Source organism: Hypanus sabinus, chromosome 12, assembly GCF_030144855.1.
Source record: "Hypanus sabinus isolate sHypSab1 chromosome 12, sHypSab1.hap1, whole genome shotgun sequence".
NCBI lineage: Eukaryota > Metazoa > Chordata > Chondrichthyes > Myliobatiformes > Dasyatidae > Hypanus > Hypanus sabinus.
The window spans coordinates 88277430-88301319 of NC_082717.1; the positions used below are offsets into that span (position 1 = coordinate 88277430).

The 23890-nt window shown below is 48.1% G+C and overlaps 1 protein-coding gene across 4 annotated transcripts in view; it reads right to left on the reverse strand.

Annotated features, from left to right (window-relative positions):
• The window catches only part of ninl (ninein-like), a 120529-nt gene that overhangs the window by 13184 nt on the left and 83455 nt on the right, over positions 1-23890 (reverse strand). For 3 of the 4 annotated variants that reach the window (XM_059986398.1, XM_059986399.1, XM_059986397.1), the window contains exons 16-21: positions 20339-20817; positions 18004-18552; positions 16434-16538; positions 16275-16344; positions 7600-7884; positions 3922-4068 (exon numbers count right to left, since the gene is read on the reverse strand). In XM_059986398.1, the coding sequence (XP_059842381.1) occupies positions 3922-4068; positions 7600-7884; positions 16275-16344; positions 16434-16538; positions 18004-18552; positions 20339-20817 (1635 nt within the window). The remainder of the gene's footprint in view (positions 1-3921; positions 4069-7599; positions 7885-16274; positions 16345-16433; positions 16539-18003; positions 18553-20338; positions 20818-23890) is intronic. The other variant, XM_059986400.1, reaches the window with a different exon arrangement.

Genomic DNA, 23890 nt, shown 5'->3' on the forward strand with positions numbered 1-23890 from the left:
CTCGAAATGGACTATCATTAGATTTGGCATTATAATGATAGATCCTGTTTGAAACCAGTGCCACGTCTAGAGCTGTCTGAAAAACCACAGCAGGTTTGTCACAAATGACAATGGAAGAGACTGAAATCAATTTAAGTATTACTTATCATTTACAAACGTCAAGTTAAATCAAAGAATTTCAAAACTTTGTGTAACTAAATAAACCTAAACTGACTTCAGGAAATGCATGCAAACCAATCAAGTACCTGAGCCAGGAACTACAGTCAATATAAAAAGTACCATGACCCAAATGTAACAGAAGAGACTATGGCTCCACTGTGGCCAAAGGTTAGACCACCCTTATAACATGCAGTAATATTACGTTATTGTAGACTCCCTGTTACTTGGTTAATTAAAGTACAACTCCATTGTGAGCACTAGCCTCCCCAACATCAAAGCCTCAGAAAGGTGGTATCCATCATTAAAAGACCTCCCAACACTCAGGACATGGTGTCCTCTTATTACCACCATCAGAGAGGAGGTACAGGAGCCTGAAGGCACAGTTAATGTTTTAGGAACAGCTTCTTCCCCTCCACCATGAACACTGCTTCACAATTTTTTGCTCTCTTCTTGCACTACTTATTTATCGTAATTTTATAGACAATTATTGTAATTTATATAGTACATATGTATTGCAAGGCACTGCTGCTGCTGCTGAACAACAAATTTCATGACATTAAACCTGATTCTGATCAAGAGCCGAGCTGAACGAACACAGCTTGATTGCATATTTAATACCCTCATTGCTGTGTTTCCATTCGCTTGCCACTGCTCATTCAAGAATGATACACTTGCTCAGCGGTAAAGCCTGCAAGTTCTCTACGAGCTGGGAAACAAGGGAAGGATAACACAGCAAGGAGATTGCACATGAAACGGGCCTGTACTCACGGGAGTTTAGAACAATGAGGGGGGGATTTCTTTGAACCTATCAAATATTGAAAAGCTTAGATAGACTGATTGTGAGAGGATGTTTCCTATAGTGGGGGAGTCTGGGACCAGAGGGCACAGCCTCAGGATACAAGGATACTCCTTTAGAACAGAGATGAGGAGGAAGTTCTTTAAACAGAGGGTACTGAATCTGTGAAATTCATTACCACAGATGGCTCTGCAGGCCAAGTCATTGGGTATATTTGAAGTGGAGATTGATAGATTCTTGATTAGTAAGGTTACAGGGAGAATGGAGTTGAGAGGGATAATACATCAGCCATGATGAAGTGGCAGAGCAGACACAATGGGGCAAATGGCCTAATTCTGCTCCTATGTCTTATGGCCTTATGGGAGTTCTCCAGCTCTGGAACTGTGAGTGACCCAAGTATAAAAAGAAACATGTTTGACTCCTTTGGTTGTCACAAGCTTTGTGAGGTTCCTTGTGGAGCAATTCCCATGGTCTAATCTTACGTCAGGTATTTTAAAGCATTGCCTTGGCATGTTCAAGGCACACAGTAATAAAGTCCCAAAGAACTCTGCAACTCTTGGGATGACAGAGTCAGGACCGTGCACACCACCTGTGTCAGCCAGTTCCAGAGTGAAATGGTCAGCCCCATTCTCATTCTTCTCTTAGCCCTGCAATAGTCTTTATTTTTAAGCATTTAAAGAAAGAAAGATTAGCTTTATTTGTCATAAGTACATCAAAGCATAGAGTGAAATGGGTCATTGCATCAAACCAGACCAGCGAGGTTTGTGCAGGGCATGTGTTGCCACAGTTACGGTGCCAACACAGCACACCGACAATTCACTAACCCCAACTGTATGCCTTTGGAAACTGGAGCACCCAGTGGAAATCAACACAGATCTGTGGAGAACAGACAAACTCTCTCCAGGCAGCGGCAGGAATTGAACCCCGGTCGATGATCGCTGGCACTGCAATCGTATTGCAGTGACCACTTACTGTGATTGCCCTCACTCCCTTTCCTATGCTTCTCCTTTACACGGCTCCTGAACACTGATCTCTTTGGGCAACCTTCTGCCCGACCTGGCTCAAACAGGTCTCATTTCTTCAGTACCTTCTGAAAGCTTGTGATGAATCTGCTCCACGCTTCCAGACAGTGCATTCCAGATCATAATTAGCACTGATTAATATAGCCCAGAAATAGACCCTTTCATCCAACTGGTCCATGCCAACCAAAATGCCCATGTAGGCTAGTCCCATTTGCCTGCATTTGGCCCATATCCTCTTAGAACTTTCTTATCCATCCACTTGCCCAAGTAATGTTGTAATAACGCCCTAAACTGCCAAGCCTCTCCCTATAATCCAGGCCCTCAATTCCTACAAATGTTTCTTCTCACTGCACCCAACATCACTTATAAATCATTACCAGTCCAAATCATCTGACCCTTGATCTCTGCCTCTCCTTACTTAAACTCTATAGAGTCAAGGCAGTGCTTTAAAATACCTCTACTATCCACCTCTCCCTTGCCTCCACTTAACTCACCTTTGTTCTGACAACAGCCTCTGCCTCTCCAGTTTAACCTGGTAACCAAATTTCTTTTTCCCTGTGACAATAAGACAATCTGTCTTACATTCTCTCGAGGGCTTCCTGAGGTGTGATGTGACCTAGATTGGAATACTCTACTTCTAAACGATATTTTAGAACATATCGGCACAGTACTGGCCCTTCACCCATTCTCCTTTGCTCCAAAGGGAAAAGGCTTAGCTCACTCAACATATACTCATAAAAGATGCTGTAGTCCAGGCAGCATCCTGGTAAATCTCCTCTGCACCCTTTCCAAGGCTCCACTTCCAAAGGAGTGGGGGACGGGTGCTCTTTGGCACCATTTCTGAAGCCCAGGGTCCCATATCCAATATCAATACTGGATTATTTTCAAACCTGCACAGCTTCTACCACAGAGTAAAGCACATGTATACTCTCGATGTCCCTACATCTTCCTATTATAATGCATCACCTCACACAGCTTTGAATGAAATTTCATCTGTCAAGTCTGTCCATTCATCATGAAGTCCTGTACTAGCCTCATCACTTACAAATCATACACTAATTCTGAAATGTTACTGTTAGAGGGGTGATTTGAGATTCAGCCATCTCCGTCGTGGGCGTAACCTTTCCCACCATAATGGACATCTTCCAGTGATCACTGGAGAAGGCAGCATCCATCACTGAGGACCCTCAGCATCCAGGAGATGCCTTCTTCTCATTACTACCATTGGAAAGGAGGTACAAGAACCTGAAAGACCCACAGTCAATGAATCATAAAGAGCTTCTTCCCCTCTACCATCAGATTTCAGAATGGTCAATGAACCCACGATCACTACCTTATTATTTCACTTTGTCTGCGCTATTTATTTATTTTGGTAATTTATAGGATTTTGTGTCACTGCACTGTAGTGCTGCAAAACAACAAAATTCACGTCATCTAAATCAGTGAATAAAACTGATTCCAATTCATACCACAAGTCATACGGGTCAGAAATAGTGGAGTTCCCCACACCTCCACTCAAAGCAGAATCAGAGTCATGTTTATTATCATTGACATATATGTTTTGTGGTAATACATAAAATATACCATAAATTACAATAAGAAATATATATTAAAATTAAATAGCTAGTGCAAAAAGAGAGCAAAAATAGTGAGGTAGTGTTCAAGGTCCATTCAGAAACCTATGGCAGAGGGAAAGAAGTTGCCCCTAAAATGTTGATTGTGTATCTTCAGGGTCCTGATGAGAAGAGGCCATGCCCTGGGTGGTGAGGATAATTGATGCTGCCTTTTTGGGCCATTGGCTTTAAGTGTCCTCAATGCTGGGGAGGCTGATGCCCGTGATGGAGCTGACTGAGCTTAGGCAGCTTTTATTGATTCTGTCATTTTCCGTATGTCCGAGCAACGCAGGAATAAACATTGGTGTCAGAACCCCAACTGACACTCTACCTTGTCCTTTGCTTGCTGCAGTGATTCTGTAACAGATGCCACCTCCTGGGCCAGTGACACATTATCCCTCTGTTTTCCTTCGAGCTCAAGGTTCAGATGGTCAGCCTCAGAATGTGTTCGGTCCAAACTCAATTCCAGGTTCTTTATCTGTACATAGGACAGCATTTTTAATTAAAAACTCAGTTTTGTCATTCCTAACCCAGCCACATTCTATCCATACTGCTGTTGAATCTTTGCAACACAATATTGTAAATTTTACTACGTACACAGACTCCTGCAAAAAGGCTCTTCCTTTTCTCATTGCCTCTCTTTGCTCAAAGCTGGCTGCTGTACTTGGTTCAGTTTGAGAAAGCATGCACATTTTTCTGTGCGATTTTCTCCCTTCCCCGAACCTGCTGAACTTTGATACTTCACAGACAGCATGAGAGACCAAGGGAGACCGTGTGGATATTGGAGTAAGGCAAAGATAGCATGGGGCAGTTGCAGTCAAACGAGACGTTCAAAGTGAGATTATCAGAGACAGACGCGATAACAGAAGGATGTGAACCATACCCAACAACTAAGGTTCTATTGTCTTTACTAACTTCAAAATATCATCTGTTGCCTGCTTGAAGTTGACTTTAATACCTCTATTGTGAACGGTACTTGATCTTACAAGTAAGGAATTCAAACATATACAATTTACAATAATCAGTATCTGTAACTGATAAGCCAATTCTGCATAAAAATAGCAGTTTTCTGTTCAGACCAGAACAGTGTGGGTGACAGGGACCCATGCTGTTCTCCTTGAACACAAGTAAAATTAAAGGAATGCTTGAGTCGTAAGTATGCATGGGTTTGAGGCACACTTATTTTATTAGCAATGACAGCTACTTTGACACCACAACCAAAGCAGATAAAGTCTCCATCTTACCCTGGGGCACATGCACTTCCATCGGTCCAGAAAACAATAATGGGTAACTGTACCTCACATTAAAAACTGGAGGCCAAAACACTTTATTTAATTTATTTATAGTTTGCACGATTTGCTTCTTAAGAATATTGGTTGTTGGTCAGTCTTTGTTTATGTATAGTTTTTGTAAATTTTATGGCATTTCTTTATTTTCCTGTAAATGCCTGCAAAGGAATGAATCTGACAGTGGTATATGGTGACACATATAGTATGTACTTTGACATTCAGGAGAGGGCTGAGAAATCTCAGATAACACTCACTTGGTCACTGGTCCAAAGAATGCCCATCTCCCTCAAGATAGAGTCGAACCACGTCTGCAGCACGTTCAAATTACCAACCTGGGCACCACTGGCCCGAAACACACGTGAAACAGTCTCATTATTAGTGGCTACAGAAAGCTGGGCATCAGCATCGAGCCTCTCCCGAAATCCCGAATCTTCTCCATTGTCTACAAGGCACAAGCCGGGAATGTGACAAAATTGCCTTGATGACTACTGTTCTAACAACATCAAGGAGTTCAACTTTGGAACAAAGCAGTCAAAGACAACTGATAGGCTGTCTTTAACCCTAAAATTTCCTTCCCTCCATCAGTAAATGCTACTCTTACCAATTATACCAAGTTCTTCCCCGGAGTGTCAAAACAGACACCAGGAAAAGCGTAAGAATTGTACAACACAGAAATGAGTCCTTCAGTCCACTGGGTCCTACTGCCCAACTATTTAGCTGTACTAATTCCTGTTTCTAACACTTAGCCTGTAGCTTTCTATACATGACATTTCAAGAATGCATCCAATTACTTCTTAAACGTTGTCAGGCAGTCCATTTCCTATTTCATTCATGTTCTAGAAAAGAAATTGCAAATGAGTCCCCTGTCAGTTTCTTACCTTTTACCATTGCTCTCTGACTATAGGCACATTTAAGGGGAAGGGTTTCTCACTACCTGCCATAGCTATGCCCTTCATAATTTTAATATACCTCTGTCAGGCAACCCCCCCCCCTCACCTTCTCCATCCAAAAATACAAGCCCACAAGTCCAGCCTCTTCAGTGTCTTTTCAAACTGAACTGCTCCATCCCAGGCAGGATCCTGGTGCATCCTCTCTGCACCTTCTGCAGTGCAACCACGTCTTTCCTTCAGTGTGGGGACAACAAGACTGCAGGTGTGACCCAACCAGTCTTCTATAAAGTTGCAACATGCGTTCCCTTTCTCATGTACAATGAAGACCAAGATCCCACAAGCTTCTTCCACCTACTCTGCTGTTTTCTGGGATCCTTGAGGTCCCTCTTTTCCACAATTCTCCCAAGAGGTCTACTACTCATCAGGTCAGGGATCAACTTTATTCGCCAAATACATTTACATGTATTAGAAGTTTGCTGTTTTGCGTTGGTCAGAGTGTGACATGTACCAAAAACAACACAAATCAACAATTATGAAAGAATAAAGAATTATATAAAAGTTAAAGTATGGATACGGAATAAAATGTGCATAAATACATAAAGTACCAGCATGTATTTACAATGTACCAACATTATCAAAAGTGGTTTAAAGCTTTTATAGTGCGGGAGTGATAGACAGAGGGGAGTGAAGGGTTAATTAGAATGATTGAACAGATTAACTGCCTGGGGGAAGAAATTTCTAAGATGGCACTAAGTTTTCATTTTAATAGTCCGATAGTGCTTTCCAGAAGGCAGTTTTTTAGGGTGGGTAATGTCTGCAATTTTTCCTGCCTACTTCTTTGTCCTGGACATACACAGCCCCTGCGGTGATGGTAGACTGCAGCCAAGGATGCTCTCTGCTGCACTGAAAGCTTGCTGTAGTTTTCATATATTGTGAAAGTTATACATTGTGGGATATAAATTGTGCATATCCCACCCACAACAGCCCTTCCCGCAGTGCATCACCACACATTTTTTGGATTAAATTCCATCTGCTGTTCCTCTGCCCACATTACCGATCAGGATTCTGTATCCAAGACTACCCTTCTCAGTATCAACACCACCACCATTTCACATCATCTGCAAACACACTCAATTCACATCCTGTCATCAGTTGCTTGCTATGCACATGCAGCACACACACGCACAAGGGCAAGAGAAATAATTCCCTTGAAAGTGGCGTCACAGGTAGGTAGGGTTGCAAGGAGAGCTGATGGCACATTGGCCTTCGTAAATCAGTCTGGAATACTGGAGTTAAGATGTTTTGTTGAAGTTGTATAAGATGTTGGTGACACCCAATTTGGATCATTTCTGGTCACCTACCTACAGGAAAGTTATCAATAAGATTGAAAGAGTACGGAGAAAATTTACAAGGACGTTGCCGGGACTTGATTACCTGAGTTACTGGGAAAGGTTGAACAGGTTACAGCTTCATTCCTTGAAGCGTTGAAGAATGAGTGGAGGTTTTACAGAGTTATGATGGGTGTAGATAGAGCAAAAGCAAGATGGCGGACATTACCCACCCTGAGGTTGAGTGAGACAAGATCTGGAAGTCATAGGTTAAGGGTGGAAGGTGAAATATTTAAGGGGAATCTTAGTGATTGATAAGACCATGGAACAAACTGCCAGCAGAAGTGGTGGATGCGGGTTCAAGTGCAGCATTTAGGATACATGGATGGGAGGGATATGGAGGGACAATGGGACTAGGCAGAATCATAGCTCGGTAAAGACTAGATGTGCTGAGGAGTCTGTTTCTGCACTGTAGTGCTCCAAGACTCTCAAGGTGCTTCACCTTCTCCTGAGACATTTGTAGTTGCTTTTGCATGAGGCTTCTCTCGGTTTCCCAAACAGACCGCTGCTGGACATATTCCCTTTCCACGGTGTTGCAGGCCTCCTGCAGTTGTCTGGAAACCTTGGCCACCTCGTCCTTCTGCTCCCCAAGCTCAGCTATTCTTGCATTGAGCAGCTGGATGGTGCTCTGGCCGGCATCCACCCTGACACTCAACTGGGAGTTCTGGTTGCTCAGATGCAGGTTTGTGTTACTGAGTTCGGCAATCTCCGTCACTTGTTGTTTAATCTAGACAAGAAGAATACAAAACCAATGCGAGTCAGGACAGCACAACACCATAGGAAGCACCAAAGTAAGTTTTCTCATTAGAATGTATAGTTGTAAATGTACACAGGGCAGAATTAGGCCATTCAGCCCATCAAGTGTGCTCAGCCATTCAATTAGGCGGATTTATTTTCCCCACTCAACTCCATTCTCCTGCCTACTCCCCATAACCATTGACACCCTTACCATTTAAGAGTCTACTGATCTCCAGTTCAATTATATCAAATTGCTTGAACTCCACAGACCAGCACCCCCTCTGGACAAAGAAATTCCTCCCCATCTTTGCTCCAAAGAAATGGCAGTTCCCTGAGGTAGTGACACCTTGCCCCAGACTCTCCCTCACTGGAAGTAACCTCTTCGCATCACATGATAATCAACCATTTCTGATTCAAAACAAAATGGCTTTACAAGTTAGAAACTTGTACAATGGAAAAATGGATAAAGAGAACAACCTGATAGTGGGGTTCACTATTGGCCAGTTCACTTATAGTGGGCACATTCATGCCAATGCACATAGCTCACTATACACAACAGCTCAGGACTCATACCACTAGGTTCAGGAACCTTCCCTGCACAACAGCTGGTTTAATGGGTTAACATTAACGCAGCAGTAAACTATAAGTAATCTCCTTTGTCCACCCTTCCCTCCCCACCGATCCCCCTTGTCCACCTGACCCTTCACACTGATCTCTTTTGTCCACCCGACCCTTCCCACTGACCTCCCTTGTGCCCCCTTCCCTTCCCACTGATCCCCCTTGTCCACCCGACCCTTCCCACTGACCTCCCTTGTGCCCCCTTCCCTTCCCACTGACCTCCCTTGTGCCCCCTTCCCTTCCCTTCCCACTGATCCCCCTTGTCCACCTGACCCTTCCCACTGATCCCCCTTGTCCACCTGACCCTTCCCACTGACCTCCCTTGTGCCCCCTTCCCTTCCCACTGATCCCCCTTGTCCACCTGACCCTTCCCACTGACCTCCCTTGTGCCCCCTTCCCTTCCCTTCCCACTGACCTCCCTTGTGCCCCCTTCCCTTCCCTTCCCACTGATCCCCCTTGTGCCCCCTTCCCTTCCCACTGATCCCCCTTGTCCACCTGACCCTTCCCACTGATCTCTTTTGTCCACCCGACCCTTCCCACTGATCCCCCTTGTCCACCTGACCCTTCCCACTGACCTCCCTTGTGCCCCCTTCCCTTCCCACTGACCTCCCTTGTGCCCCCTTCCCTTCCCTTCCCACTGATCCCCCTTGTGCCCCCTTCCCTTCCCACTGATCCCCCTTGTCCACCTGACCCTTCCCACTGACCTCCCTTGTGCCCCCTTCCCTTCCCACTGATCCCCCTTGTCCACCTGACCCTTCCCACTGACCTCCCTTGTGCCCCCTTCCCTTCCCTTCCCACTGACCTCCCTTGTGCCCCCTTCCCTTCCCTTCCCACTGATCCCCCTTGTGCCCCCTTCCCTTCCCACTGATCCCCCTTGTCCACCTGACCCTTCCCACTGACCTCCCTTGTGCCCCCTTCCCTTCCCACTGATCCCCCTTGTCCACCTGACCCTTCCCACTGACCTCCCTTGTGCCCCCTTCCCTTCCCACTGATCCCCCTTGTCCACCTGACCCTTCCCACTGACCTCCCTTGTGCCCCCTTCCCTTCCCTTCCCACTGACCTCCCTTGTGCCCCCTTCCCTTCCCTTCCCACTGATCCCCCTTGTGCCCCCTTCCCTTCCCACTGATCCCCCTTGTCCACCTGACCCTTCCCACTGACCTCCCTTGTGCCCCCTTCCCTTCCCACTGATCCCCCTTGTCCACCTGACCCTTCCCACTGATCTCCCTTGTGCCCCCTTCCCTTCCCACTGATCCCCCTTGTCCACCTGACCCTTCCCACTGACCTCCCTTGTGCCCCCTTCCCTTCCCACTGATCCCCCTTGTCCACCTGACCCTTCGCACTGACCTCCCTTGTGCCCCCTTCCCTTCCCTTCCCACTGACCTCCCTTGTGCCCCCTTCCCTTCCCTTCCCACTGACCTCCCTTGTGCCCCCTTCCCTTCCCTTCCCACTGACCTCCCTTGTGCCCCCTTCCCTTCCCTTCCCACTGACCTCCCTTGTGCCCCCTTCCCTTCCCACTGATCCCCCTTGTCCACCCGACCCTCGCCACTGATCTCCCTTGTGCCCCCTTCCCTTCCCACTGATCTCCCTTGTCATCTGTCCCTCCACCCTCATCTCCCTCCTAGTACTCATCCCTGCAAGCAGGACAAGTGCTACAGCTGCCCCCCCACCTCCTTCCTCACCACTTTTCCGAGACCAAAAGTCCTTCCAGGTGTGGCAACACTTCACCTGCGAGTCTGTCAGGAGCACCTGGTGCAGCCTCCTCAATATTGCTGAGACCCAATGTACACTGGGAGACTGCTTCATCGAGCACCTTCACTCCTTCCGCCACAACAGGTGGGATTTCCTGGTGGCCACACGCTTTAATTCTATTTCCCATTCCAGTTCCACCATGTCTGTTCTTGTTACGATGAGGCCTCTCTCAGGCTGGAGGAACAACATTTCATGTTCTGTTTGGGTAGTCTCCAACCTGATGACAATGTACGTCAATTTCTCCAACTTCTGGTAATTCCTCTGCTCTCCCGTTCACTCTTTTTTCCATTCCCCATTCTGGCACCTGTTCACCCCTTTTCTGCTAACCTGGCTATCACCTCCTTCTGGTGCCCCACATCCCTTCCTTTCTCCCATGATCCTCTGTCTTCTCCTATCAGATTCCTTCTTCTTCAGCCTTCACCTCTTTCACCTATCACCTCCCAGCTTCTTATTTCCTCCTCCCTTCCCCACCCTCTCCTGTCTCCCCCCCCCCCATCATCTGCCAGCCTGTTCTTCCTCCCTTCCCCACATCGTCTTATTCTGGCTCCTTCCCCCTACCGATCCATTCCTGATAAAGGGTCTCAGCCCAATACGACGGTTTGATCCTCTCCACGGATGCTGCCTGTCGTACTGTGGACTGTGCGTTTGTCCAGCAGCTTTATTTAAATAAGAATTAGGTTTTAGATACTATGTAGAGAAGGAGAGAGGTGGAAACACAAGGAGGAATTTCTAGATCATAGGGACACCATTAGGCCTGGATACCAAACAGGGCAATAGAAGTGGAAAGTCTGAGATAGAGAATACAGCAACAAAACAGGCCCTTCAGCCCATCTAGTCCATGCTGAACCATCTCCACTTCCTACACCTTCCATCCATGTACTTATTTAAACCCTTTCTAAACATTAAAATCAAACCTGCATCTACCACTGAACTGCACCTGGCAGTTCAATCCACCCTCTGAGTCAAGAAGCTCATCCTCAGGTTCCCCTTCAATATTTCACCTTTCACCCTTAATCTATGAACTCTAGTTCTAGTCCCACCCAAAGTCAATGGAAAAAGCCAGCCTGCATCTTGCCCCAAATATACCCCTCATAATTTTGTAGCAAATCTCCCTTCATTCTTCTACGCTCCAGCGAACAAAATTCTTTCCCTGTAAATCAGGTCCTCAAGTTCTGGCAACATCCTTGTAAATTTACTCTGTAAAAATTCTCAGAAGGTGGTGCTAGAAAAGCTTGCAGAGTGGATTGCAGATGTGTAACCTTATCTTGGCTTTGCTGATCTAATCTGACACCATTACACTTCAAAACAGCTAGTTTCACTTGTCCAACTCAAGGAATTGTTTTCAACACTGGCCATAATCCAAAGCTGCACACAAACACTAGAGACGTTTATTCAGAACATGGTGTACAAAATTAATTCAGGTCAAGACCAGCCAGGACCACTGAGGCTAAACTCATCCCTTTCATTGGTACCAAATTACTGCTTGGTTGTTGAGGGGAGATGGTGCCTTAACTATATGGTGAAGTTTCAGCCTGAAATAGTTAATTGATGGTGAAGAACGTGTTTCTCCCTCTTTAAGGACTTGAGGTTGATGTCAACAACACTATCAATTTCTGTTCTGACTGATATTGCAAGCTCCAGAAAAGGCCAATAAAAACATTTCATCTGTGGGTTTCTACAGAGCACATAGTCATCCACCACCTCTCGTTCTTTCGTTGTTTAAGTATTTCAGATTGCCTTGCTATGTTAAGTATTCAGAAAAAGCTTTCCTATGACTGTCTGTTTTTTCTGGTTACAACAGCATTAAACGTCTGCCTGTATTCATTTCAACACTATGAGAAACACCCAAGAGGTGCAAATAGGATGCGTTTGCCTCAGTTTCCTTCTCAGAGGTGATAAAAGGAAGAACGTTCTAACTGGTAGCTGCAGTCTGAACTAAAACTACACCATAAAAGGTGAAAGAGCAGAGCTGTAACTCAATGTCCCTGTGTGTGTCTCAGTTTCCTGGTTATACTAAGATAACCAAGCCACATTCTTTAAATTAAACACATACCAACAAGTGACTATGGTGAAACTACACTCCCGAGAAAGACCCAGTACTTTGAAACATTTCAGACCAACCCAAATTCCAGTAAAGAAAAAAAAAATCAAACTTCAACTACTGGAAGCAGCAAATGGGAAATGTCAGGATGGGTGAGACAGCCAGGATGTCAGGATGGGTGAGACAGCCAGGATGCCAGGATGGGTGACACAGCCAGGATGTCAGGATGGGTGAGACAGCCAGGATGCTAGGATGGGTGACACAGCCAGGATGCTAGGATGGGTGACACAGCCAGGATGGGTGAGACAGCCAGGATGCCAGGATGGGTGACACAGCCAGGATGCCAGGATGGGTGACACAGCCAGGATGCCAGGATGGGCGAGACAGCCAGGATGCCAGGATGGGCGAGACAGCCAGGATGCCAGGATGGGCGAGACAGCCAGGATACCAGGATGGGTGACACAGCCAGGATGGGTGAGACAGCCAGGATGGGTGAGACAGCCAGGATGCCAGGATGGGTGAGACAGCCAGGATGGGCGAGACAGCCAGGATGGGTGACACAGCCAGGATGGGTGACACAGCCAGGATGCCAGGATGGGCGAGACAGCCAGGATGCCAGGATGGGTGACACAGCCAGGATGCCAGGATGGGTGAGACAGCCAGGATGCCAGGATGGGTGAGACAGCCAGGTTGCCAGGATGGGTGAGACAGCCAGGATGTCAGGATGGGTGAGACAGCCAGGATGGGTGAGACAGCCAGGATACCAGGATGGGTGAGACAGCTAGGATGGGTGACACAGCCAGGATGATGAGACAGCCAGGATGGGTGAGACAGCCAGGAAGTCAGGATGGGTGAGACAGCCAGGATGCCAGGATGGGCGAGACAGCCAGGATGCCAGGATGGGCGAGACAGCCAGGATGCCAGGATGGGCGAGACAGCCAGGATGCCAGGATGGGCGAGACAGCCAGGATGCCAGGATGGGCGAGACAGCCAGGATGCCAGGATGGGCGAGACAGCCAGGATGCCAGGATGGGTGAGACAGCCAGGATACCAGGATGGGTGACACAGCCAGGATGGGTGAGACAGCCAGGATGGGTGAGACAGCCAGGATACCAGGATGGGTGAGACAGCTAGGATGGGTGACACAGCCAGGATGATGAGACAGCCAGGATGGGTGAGACAGCCAGGAAGTCAGGATGGGTGAGACAGCCAGGATGCCAGGATGGGCGAGACAGCCAGGATGGGTGAGACAGCCAGGATGCCAGGATGGGTGAGACAGCCAGGATACCAGGATGGGTGACACAGCCAGGATGGGTGAGACAGCCAGGATGGGTGACACAGCCAGGATGCCAGGATGGGTGACACAGCCAGGATGCCAGGATGGGTGAGACAGCCAGGATGCCAGGATGGGTGAGACAGCCAGGATGCCAGGATGGGTGACACAGCCAGGATGGGTGAGACAGCCAGGATGGGTGAGACAGCCAGGATACCAGGATGGGTGAGACAGCTAGGATGGGTGACACAGCCAGGATGATGAGACAGCCAGGATGGGTGAGACAGCCAGGAAGTCAGGATGGGTGAGACAGCCAGGATGCCAGGATGGGCGAGACAGCCAGGATGCCAGGATGGGCGAGACAGCCAGGATGCCAGGATGGGCGAGACAGCCAGGATGCCAGGATGGGCGAGACAGCCAGGATGCCAGGATGGGCGAGACAGCCAGGATGCCAGGATGGGCGAGACAGCCAGGATGCCAGGATGGGCGAGACAGCCAGGATGCCAGGATGGGCGAGACAGCCAGGATGCCAGGATGGGCGAGACAGCCAGGATGCCAGGATGGGTGAGACAGCCAGGATACCAGGATGGGTGACACAGCCAGGATGGGTGAGACAGCCAGGATGGGTGACACAGCCAGGATGCCAGGATGGGTGACACAGCCAGGATGCCAGGATGGGTGAGACAGCCAGGATGCCAGGATGGGTGAGACAGCCAGGATGCCAGGATGGGCGAGACAGCCAGGATGCCAGGATGGGCGAGACAGCCAGGATGCCAGGATGGGCGAGACAGCCAGGATGGCAGGATGGGCGAGACAGCCAGGATGCCAGGATGGGCGAGACAGCCAGGATGCCAGGATGGGCGAGACAGCCAGGATGCCAGGATGGGCGAGACAGCCAGGATGCCAGGATGGGTGAGACAGCCAGGATACCAGGATGGGTGACACAGCCAGGATGGGTGAGACAGCCAGGATGGGTGACACAGCCAGGATGCCAGGATGGGTGACACAGCCAGGATGGGTGAGACAGCCAGGATACCAGGATGGGTGAGACAGCTAGGATGGGTGACACAGCCAGGATGATGAGACAGCCAGGATGGGTGAGACAGCCAGGAAGTCAGGATGGGTGAGACAGCCAGGATGCCAGGATGGGCGAGACAGCCAGGATGCCAGGATGGGCGAGACAGCCAGGATGCCAGGATGGGCGAGACAGCCAGGATGCCAGGATGGGTGAGACAGCCAGGATGCCAGGATGGGTGAGACAGCCAGGATGTCAGGATGGGTGAGACAGCCAGGATGGGTGAGACAGCCAGGATACCAGGATGGGTGAGACAGCCAGGATGCCAGGATGGGTGAGACAGCCAGGATGCCAGGATGGGTGAGACAGCCAGGATGCCAGGATGGGTGAGACAGCCAGGATGTCAGGATGGGTGAGACAGCCAGGATGGGTGAGACAGCCAGGATACCAGGATGGGTGAGACAGCTAGGATGGGTGACACAGCCAGGATGATGAGACAGCCAGGATGGGTGAGACAGCCAGGATGCCAGGATGGGTGAGACAGCCAGGAAGTCAGGATGGGTGAGACAGCCAGGATGCCAGGATGGGCGAGACAGCCAGGATGCCAGGATGGGCGAGACAGCCAGGATGCCAGGATGGGCGAGACAGCCAGGATGCCAGGATGGGCGAGACAGCCAGGATGCCAGGATGGGCGAGACAGCCAGGATGCCAGGATGGGCGAGACAGCCAGGATGCCAGGATGGGCGAGACAGCCAGGATACCAGGATGGGTGACACAGCCAGGATGGGTGAGACAGCCAGGATGGGTGACACAGCCAGGATGGGTGAGACAGCCAGGATGGGCGAGACAGCCAGGATGGGTGACACAGCCAGGATGGGTGACACAGCCAGGATGCCAGGATGGGCGAGACAGCCAGGATGCCAGGATGGGTGACACAGCCAGGATGCCAGGATGGGCGAGACAGCCAGGATGCCAGGATGGGTGACACAGCCAGGATGCCAGGATGGGTGAGACAGCCAGGATACCAGGATGGGTGACACAGCCAGGATGGGTGAGACAGCCAGGATGGGTGACACAGCCAGGATGCCAGGATGGGTGAGACAGCCAGGATGTCAGGATGGGTGAGACAGCCAGGATGGGTGAGACAGCCAGGATACCAGGATGGGTGAGACAGCTAGGATGGGTGACACAGCCAGGATGATGAGACAGCCAGGATGGGTGAGACAGCCAGGAAGTCAGGATGGGTGAGACAGCCAGGATGCCAGGATGGGCGAGACAGCCAGGATGCCAGGATGGGCGAGACAGCCAGGATGCCAGGATGGGCGAGACAGCCAGGATGCCAGGATGGGCGAGACAGCCAGGATGCCAGGATGGGCGAGACAGCCAGGATGCCAGGATGGGCGAGACAGCCAGGATGCCAGGATGGGTGAGACAGCCAGGATACCAGGATGGGTGACACAGCCAGGATGGGTGAGACAGCCTGGATGGGTGACACAGCCAGGATGCCAGGATGGGTGACACAGCCAGGATGGGTGAGACAGCCAGGATGGGTGACACAGTCAGGATGCCAGGATGGGTGACACAGCCAGGATGGGTGACACCCCAGCATCTAGGGAGAGAGAAGCAGCTCTTGCTTCCATCAAATCCGGTTCTGTCTCTGTGCCTCAAAGCGCAGGTCCTTACCTGCTTTTGAAGTTCCTCGACTTCCCTTTGCCTGCACTCCCTTTCGTCTTTCAACCAAGCCACTTGTTTTCTGCACATGACAAGAGTGACTTAGGCCAAGTACAAAGAGCAATCAGAAATCTGTGAATTTCATAGAACTCCAACGGCACATCTGCTTACCTGTGTTCGTTAACTTTTCCTTCCAGATCCCGAAAATCCTGATGAAACGCTGCTACTTTCCTTTTCAAGGAAGAGTTTTCTTCAGCAAGCATTTCAGACTCATATCTGAGGGACACATTATTCTTGTCAAATAACCACAGCTGCTCTCCAAAGAACCTCAGGAAGTACATCAGCACCAGACTTTGTGCCTTAAGCACAAATCAGTCTTGACATTGGAGAGAATGAACTGTCTCCAAGCATTGACCATCGCAGCACGGGAACAGGATGGCCGGTGCCTGGTAACGTCAACCCCAACAGCAAACAGGCCACGCAGAGCCATTGGTGCACTCTGCCCTGCCCCGGGGATTCAGCCCCACTGAGGTCAATGAAGCCAAATGTCCACGGCCAAGTACAGCACCCGCCACCACAACACGGCACTGCTAATTCTGGAGAGTTTCCAGACACTTCGAATCATATTAGAGAAACAGCTGTTTTCTACTTTACAACGCTATCCATCCGCAAGACTATTATTAAAGGCATACCAGCGTCACTATGGTGAATTGTGAAGTGGCAATTCCAGTACATTACATTAAAACACAGCAATCCAAATACCAGTGAGCTGAAATAGTTTTGTTCATCATTGGCAATAAAGTGCATTGTTTTTACCTCATGAAGTTCTTTGGTCCATTATTCTAAATAGATAAACTTAAAAACTGCCCCCGATTAGTACACAGAGACCAGTGAGTGGCCAGGGAAGCTGGACTGCTCTCTTTAAGTTTGAAGTAAGATTCAATTCAATTTTTGTTCAAAGTTATGACACAGGAGATAAAGGGAGATTACTTTGATTGTGGAGATGTTAACTATCCAGTAACAATGGCCAAAGATGGACAGGAGGGAAATACAGAGCAGGCAGATTGTCCCTTAAAATAGCCAGACTAGGGACTTTGGCTCAAATGGCTTCCTTTTTTGTTCTGTTTATCCACTTACTTTACAAAACGGATACTCTCTTTAAAATAATGGACAGAAAGACGTTCACCTGAATGCTTTATTGCACCAGCAGTAACTTCGATGCTGTAAGGCTGCCGGTAAGGGGCTTGGGGGTTCGCAGAGCAGTTGATACAGGAGCACAGTCCAACCCCACACAGACTGAGTGGATATGGCTTGAAATGCTCCAGCACACTCTCTTCAAACTCCGGCTTCCCCTGCGCATCAACCCTGCTTCGCCCTTTACAGCAAGAGTTTTCAATCACAGTCTGCGACAGCCCCACACCCTGCCGGTCTTTAGCAAGAGCAAAGAGTCCAGGGTACGGCTGGAAAAGTTAGGATGTGATTAGTGGAAGTCAGAACGTCAGACGCAGCTTTGGACCACAGCACGGTATAGATTAAACCTTGCGACATAGCAGAAGTGTAACACTTGGTCAGTTGCACGGCCCAGGGATGACAAACTCAATTCCATTGTTGCCAGAGAGAAAAATTTGGCATGCTTGATTATTGAGGTTAGTTGTCAGTTCAAGAATTAGACAAAATTCCTGTGATTAGTAGCAGCAGTAAGGTGGTCATTATCGACTCGAAGAAAACTATTATGACAAACCTGTACTTCTGCTCGGCTTTTTTCCCTGCCTCCAGTTTAGTCACCAAGGTTTGCAGGTCCCTTATCTTGTTTTCAAGTAACTCCTCTTTCCTCTCAGATTCTTCTGTTACTTGTTTCAGCTTTAATTCCAGCTCATCTCTCTCCTGCTGCCGGCCTAGTGTCTCCGCTTCTCTCCTCATCCTCTCCTCGTTGCTCGAGGGCAGGGCACGGACGCCTTGGCAACAGCTCGGGTTGTCCCGATGGGTTTGATCTCCAGAACCATTCACGGGCTGTGGTCCTTTCACTTGTGCCTTTGAGCTTTCAGTCTCCTCCATTTCTGTTGCAAACGTGCTGCGAATCGCGCCGTGTTCCTGCCGCAGTTTCAGCTCCTCCTTGCTGGCCTCGTGGCATACGGCCTGAACTTGGGCAACCCTCTGACACTGCTTCACCAGCTCCCTCATCTCCAGCTTGTGCTTCTGGATCAGCCCAGACTGACTCTTTTCTGTCAAAGCAATATGCTCGACCTCCAAAAGTGATAACCTCTCGTTAAATTCATCCTGTGTTGCCTTCCTAAAGATATTTAAATACTTTTCATTAAACTTGTTGAAAGCATTTACAATACACATTGTCACAATTCCTGTTGAGCATCAGAAACAGACTACAAGCTGAATGGTGATTAAAGGCAGTTACTGCACTCCCTCCCTCTTCCACCTCTCCTCACCTGCACCAACTGCTTCCTCCACCTCATCCCCTCTCACCCCTTTACATTGGCCACCTCCCTCCTATCTCTCCGTCCTGTCCACATCCCTCTACAGATACTGTCTGAACTGCAGAGTTCACCAAGGCCTCCATCACCTTGGCCTTAAGAAAGCCCTTGCACCTCATCGATACCCTTTACTACTGTTGGATCAGACTGTAGAATTGTTATTTTCCTTGTAGTTGTATATAATTATCTATGTACATGTAATTGTTCAGTGAGTTTTTTTTTCAGTTCCCTTCGTGAATTTCTGGAAGAACTTAAGTTTCAATGGCGGGTATCGTGTTACTTGGATAGTTGCCATCTTACTGGTTAGTTTTTGCAGTGGCGTGTGTGTGTGATCAGGAATTTACTATAAGAGGACTAGACCATGCTGGTTCGCTCTCCACTTTGCCTCCGTTCTTCACCCTTGCCACTAGGCTCTTTGACTCTTTTTCTCTTTCCTTTCCTGCCATTTCGTTAATAAAAGGTTGTAAGCGACAAGTTTTCTGCCTCATTCTGAAGAGCCTCAGATGGTGAACATCAGGACCCAGCTCTACCAGAGATGCACGGTATTTCTCTAGCTCAGTCAGGGCTGAAACACAAGAAATGTATGGACCAGCCAACTCTTCACCACCAAGAAATCTCATCACAACCCTTCCTTTGCATTGAAATTGGACTCTAATGTAAATAATTTAGGCAGTCCATGCTTTTATCCTGACCACAACAATGGAAAGGCAATGCAAAACCGTGACCCTAGCAGTGAACTTCAAAATGGTGGCGTGTCTTATACCTGCTCGCTTTTCTCCCTGAGGGGGCTGGGCGGATGTCAAACTTATCAGCAAGAGCTGTACCACGGAGAAACAGACCCCAGCAGCCCCCTGTATCCACGCTAACAGGCCTCTCTACACTCATCCCACTGGGCAGCATTAACTCCACATCCCTCTATGACTTGCTTATTCAGGTACCTGTCTAGACATTAAAATAAACTTTATGCATAATAAAAGTTATTTACAAGAATAAACCATGCAATGCCTTTGCTTGCTTACGTTCATAGTCAATACTCTGTTCTGTTTTATTATATTCCTACTCGTCAATAGCTCTTCTGCCACTCATAAGGCCCCCTGGAGTGCTACACGACTGCAATAATGGAGGGACTTCCTCTCCAAACCTCTCCAGTACGCTGTGGTCCTTCCCCGCCAATCCTCTGTGGTGGGTGCACCGAGCTTCAGCGTGTCCCTCACCACGTTCCCCTGCAGCCTGGGACGTGCCAGGTACTCTCTCAACTGTCATTACTGCCCCCACCTCCACCACTTCCTTCCGTGCAGAAGAACTTGCCTCTCAAAGCAACTTTAAACCTCCTCCCTCTCACCTGAAACTGATGACCTCTGACCTTAGACCCCCCCCATCCACACTAGGCACTGACCCTTCCTATTTCTCTCATAATTCTATATACCCCGATGATGTCACCCCTCATCTTCCTTCGCTCCAGAGGAAAGAGACCTAGCCCACCCAATCTCTCCTGATAACTTGTTAAGGAGCCGCTGATGGAAAGGTGAGCGCGAGACCGGCTCTCGGTTCTGTTCACCGTGGTAAGGGATGCCGCTTAGCAAGACCCACCTCAGTTGCTGCAGCTCCTCCTGGTGCTGGAGCTCCAGCCTCAGCTTCTCCTTCAGCAGCCGCTGCTCCGTCTCTAGCCTCTCGCTGGCGAAGGCCTGCCGCTGATCGGCCCTCTCCCGCTCAAAAGCCTCTTCCAGTTCCTGCCTCTGCAGTGCCAGCTTCGCTCCGGACGTCTCTCCATCCTTCCTGAGCTCGGCGATCTCTTCCTGCCTCTCCCTCAGCTCCGCCCGCAGGGCTGCTTCGGCAGCTTTCTGTTCCCTCCGCAGCTCGGCAACTGCCTGGGTGTGCCTGGCTTCCGCCCCTTCCCGTTGATTGTGGAGCTCTTCTACTAAACCCCGGAGTCGCTCCGTCTCCTGGCTTCTTCTCATTCGTTTCTCCTCCAGTTCACTGATCTCAGCCTTAAAGCTTTCTTCTGTGTGTTTCCTCTCCTTCTCAAAGTTCCTCTTCATCACTTCAATTTCTTGCTCATAATAATTTACCTGCAAAATGGCAGCAATGTTACCCTAGCTCGGCATCACAATGTAAGAGGGGGTCAGTGGCCCAGCTGTCAGAGCAGCTGCCTTGTGACTCCAACAGCAAAGTGAAATTCCTGACCTTACCGTATCAGAGGGTCTGACCTGGGACAGCGCGGTATTACCCTACAACCTTCAGGCTTCTCAACGGCATGAGTAACAGGAAGGTTGGGTGACTGGCAGGAGAGTGGGAATAAACGAGGCCCCTTCTGGTTGGCTGCCAGTGATTAGTGGAGTTCTGCAGAGATCGGTGTTAGGACTGCTTCTTTTCACGTTGTAAGTCAATTATCTAGGTGCCGGTGTTGATGGCCTTTTGGCAAAGTTTATAGACGATACAAAGACAGGTGGAGGAGCAGGTAGTGTTGAGGAAGAAGGTGGTTTGCAGAAGGACTTGAGTAGATTAGGAGAAAGGGGAAAGAAGTGACAGATGGTATATTGTGCAGGGGGGCAAAAGTTTAGGGGTAACACGAGGGGGAACTTCTTTACTTAGAGAGTGGTACCTGTGTGGAACGAGCTTCCAATAGAAGTGGTAGAGGCAGGTTCGGTATTGTCATTTAAAGTAAAATTGGATCGGTATATGGACAGGAAAGGAATGGAGGTTTATGGGCTGAGTGCAGGTCGGTGGGACTAGGCGAGAGTAGGCGTTCGGCACGGACTAGAAGGGCCGAGATGGCCTGTTTCTGTGCTGTAATTGTTATATGGTTATAAGTGTATGTTCATGCACCTTGGTAGACGGAAGAAAGACCAAGACTATTTTCTAAGCAGGGAGAAATTTCAGAAAGCAGAGGTTCAAAGGAATTTGGGAGCCTTCATACAGGATTCCCTAAAGGGTTAACTTGCAAGCTGAGTCGGTGGTAAGGAAGGCAAATGTAATGTTAGCATTCATTTCGAGAGAACTAGAATATAACACTGAGGCTTTATAAGGCATTGGTCGGAGTATCGTGAGCAGCTCTGGGAAAGATGCGTTAGTGTCAGAGAGGCTGTAGGGGAGGTTTATGAGAATTGTTCCAGGAATGAAAGGGTTAACATATGAAGAGCTTCTGATGGCTCTGGGCCTGTACTCGCTGGAGTTTAGGAGAATGACGAGGAGATCACATTGAAACCAATCAAATATTGAAAGGCCTAATTAGAGTGGATCAGGAGAGGATGTTTCCTGTAGTGGGGAGTCCACGACCAAAGGACACAGCCTCAGAAATACAAGAACGTCCCTTTAGAACAGAGATGAGGAAATGTGGAGGCCAAGTCATTGGGTATATTTAAAGCTGAGGTTGAATGGTTCTTGATTAGTAAGGGTGTCCAAAGTTACAGGGAGAAGGCAGGAGAATGGTGCTGGGAGAGATGATAAATCAGCCATGATGGAATGGCAGAGCGGTTTCAATCCGCCACACGGCGTAATTAAGCTCTTCTGTCTTATGATCTTAAGAGTCTAAATTCACTCACAACGCTGAACTATTTATATACATCTTTTAAATTGTTTGCATGATTTGCCTTCCTTTGTACGTTGGTCGTTTGTCTTTGTTATTTATAGCTTTTCATAAATTCTATTGTATTTCTTTAGTTTTCTATAAATGCCCAAGAATGCCGGTGACATCTGTGAACTTTGATAATAAGTTTACTTTGAACTTTTTGAACTTGGAAATTTCACCTGTGCCCACTCATCACCACCAACTTTTATCAACATACCATAGGTGGCATCATCCGAAGCACCACAGCTTGGTACGGCTACTGCTCTGTACAAGAGCACAGGAACTGCCGTTGTGATCACAGCACAGTGAATCACAAAAACCAGCCCCACCATCCCCCCCATGGACTCCACTTTTCACTTCCTACTGCCTTGGGAAAACAGCCAGCATAATCAAGGACCCCTCTGATTCCCCCTTTCCACTGGGCAGAAGATACAACCTTGAGAACACGTACCACCAGGCTTGAGGACAGTTTTCTATCCGGCTGTTACTGAGCTCTTGAACACAGCTCTTCCATGATAAAAGTGAACGGTGTACCTCACCATGGCCCTGGTATTAATCCTCTGCTTGTACCACACCTTCCTGTACTTTCTCCCTAACTGTAACTCTATTCTGTTCCCTTTTTATACCACCTCAGTGTACCTTTGTACAGAATGATCTGTCTAGATGGAGCGTAAGCAAAACCATTTCACTATATTTGGGTACGTTGAGAGTTCAAAGCAAAGTTATTAACGAAGTATATATATGTCATCATGTACAGCTAATTCCGATTAATTGGGCCCTCTGTTAACTGGGGCAGCAACTTATTTGGGACAACTCTTAAAGAACAAAAACTGATTGAGAAAACAGCCACAATTCCCTTTGTTTATTTGGGACTCTATGCACTTAATTGGGACAGGAGACTTGCTGAACAAGTTTCTCACTAGCATCAATCATGTGCCCTTGCGTGGCTGTTAGACACTACATTGGGTTTTTAAATGGCATCAGTTGTGCATATTTGTCTTCAAAAAGCAATGATATTTGTCACAGACAGTTGGCAAGAAATAAGCAGTAAGACAATTCAGAACAGTATTGCTCACTGTGATTTCAAGCATTGAGGCCTGGAGACGCCAGAAACAGCCAGGAGTGAAAATGAAACAATTTCACAACTTCAACAAGTTAGGAATTATGAAGAATTTGAAGGTATCAACAATCATCTCGAATGTTACAATGAAAATGGAGCTTTGGAGAATGCAAAAGTGTTGTATGAAGGCACCTATTATCTGTACTAGGTGGTCTGAGTTGACTAATTACAGTCAAGAGAACACGATACGGATGAATTCCTCCGTCGATAACCATCAGGAACTAATACACAGTTTTTATAGTACTGTAGTAGTATTAGTGGTGTTCAAAAGTTCAAACTTCAAAGTAAATTCGTTATCAAAGTACATATAGTTTCATTTTCTTGTGACCAAACTCAATAAATCTAATAACCATAATAGAATCAATGAAAGACCACACACAGCAGTGTGCAACGGGCAATAAATTGTGCAAATGCAATAATAAATAATAAAAAAATAAACTAGAAATAGAGAACA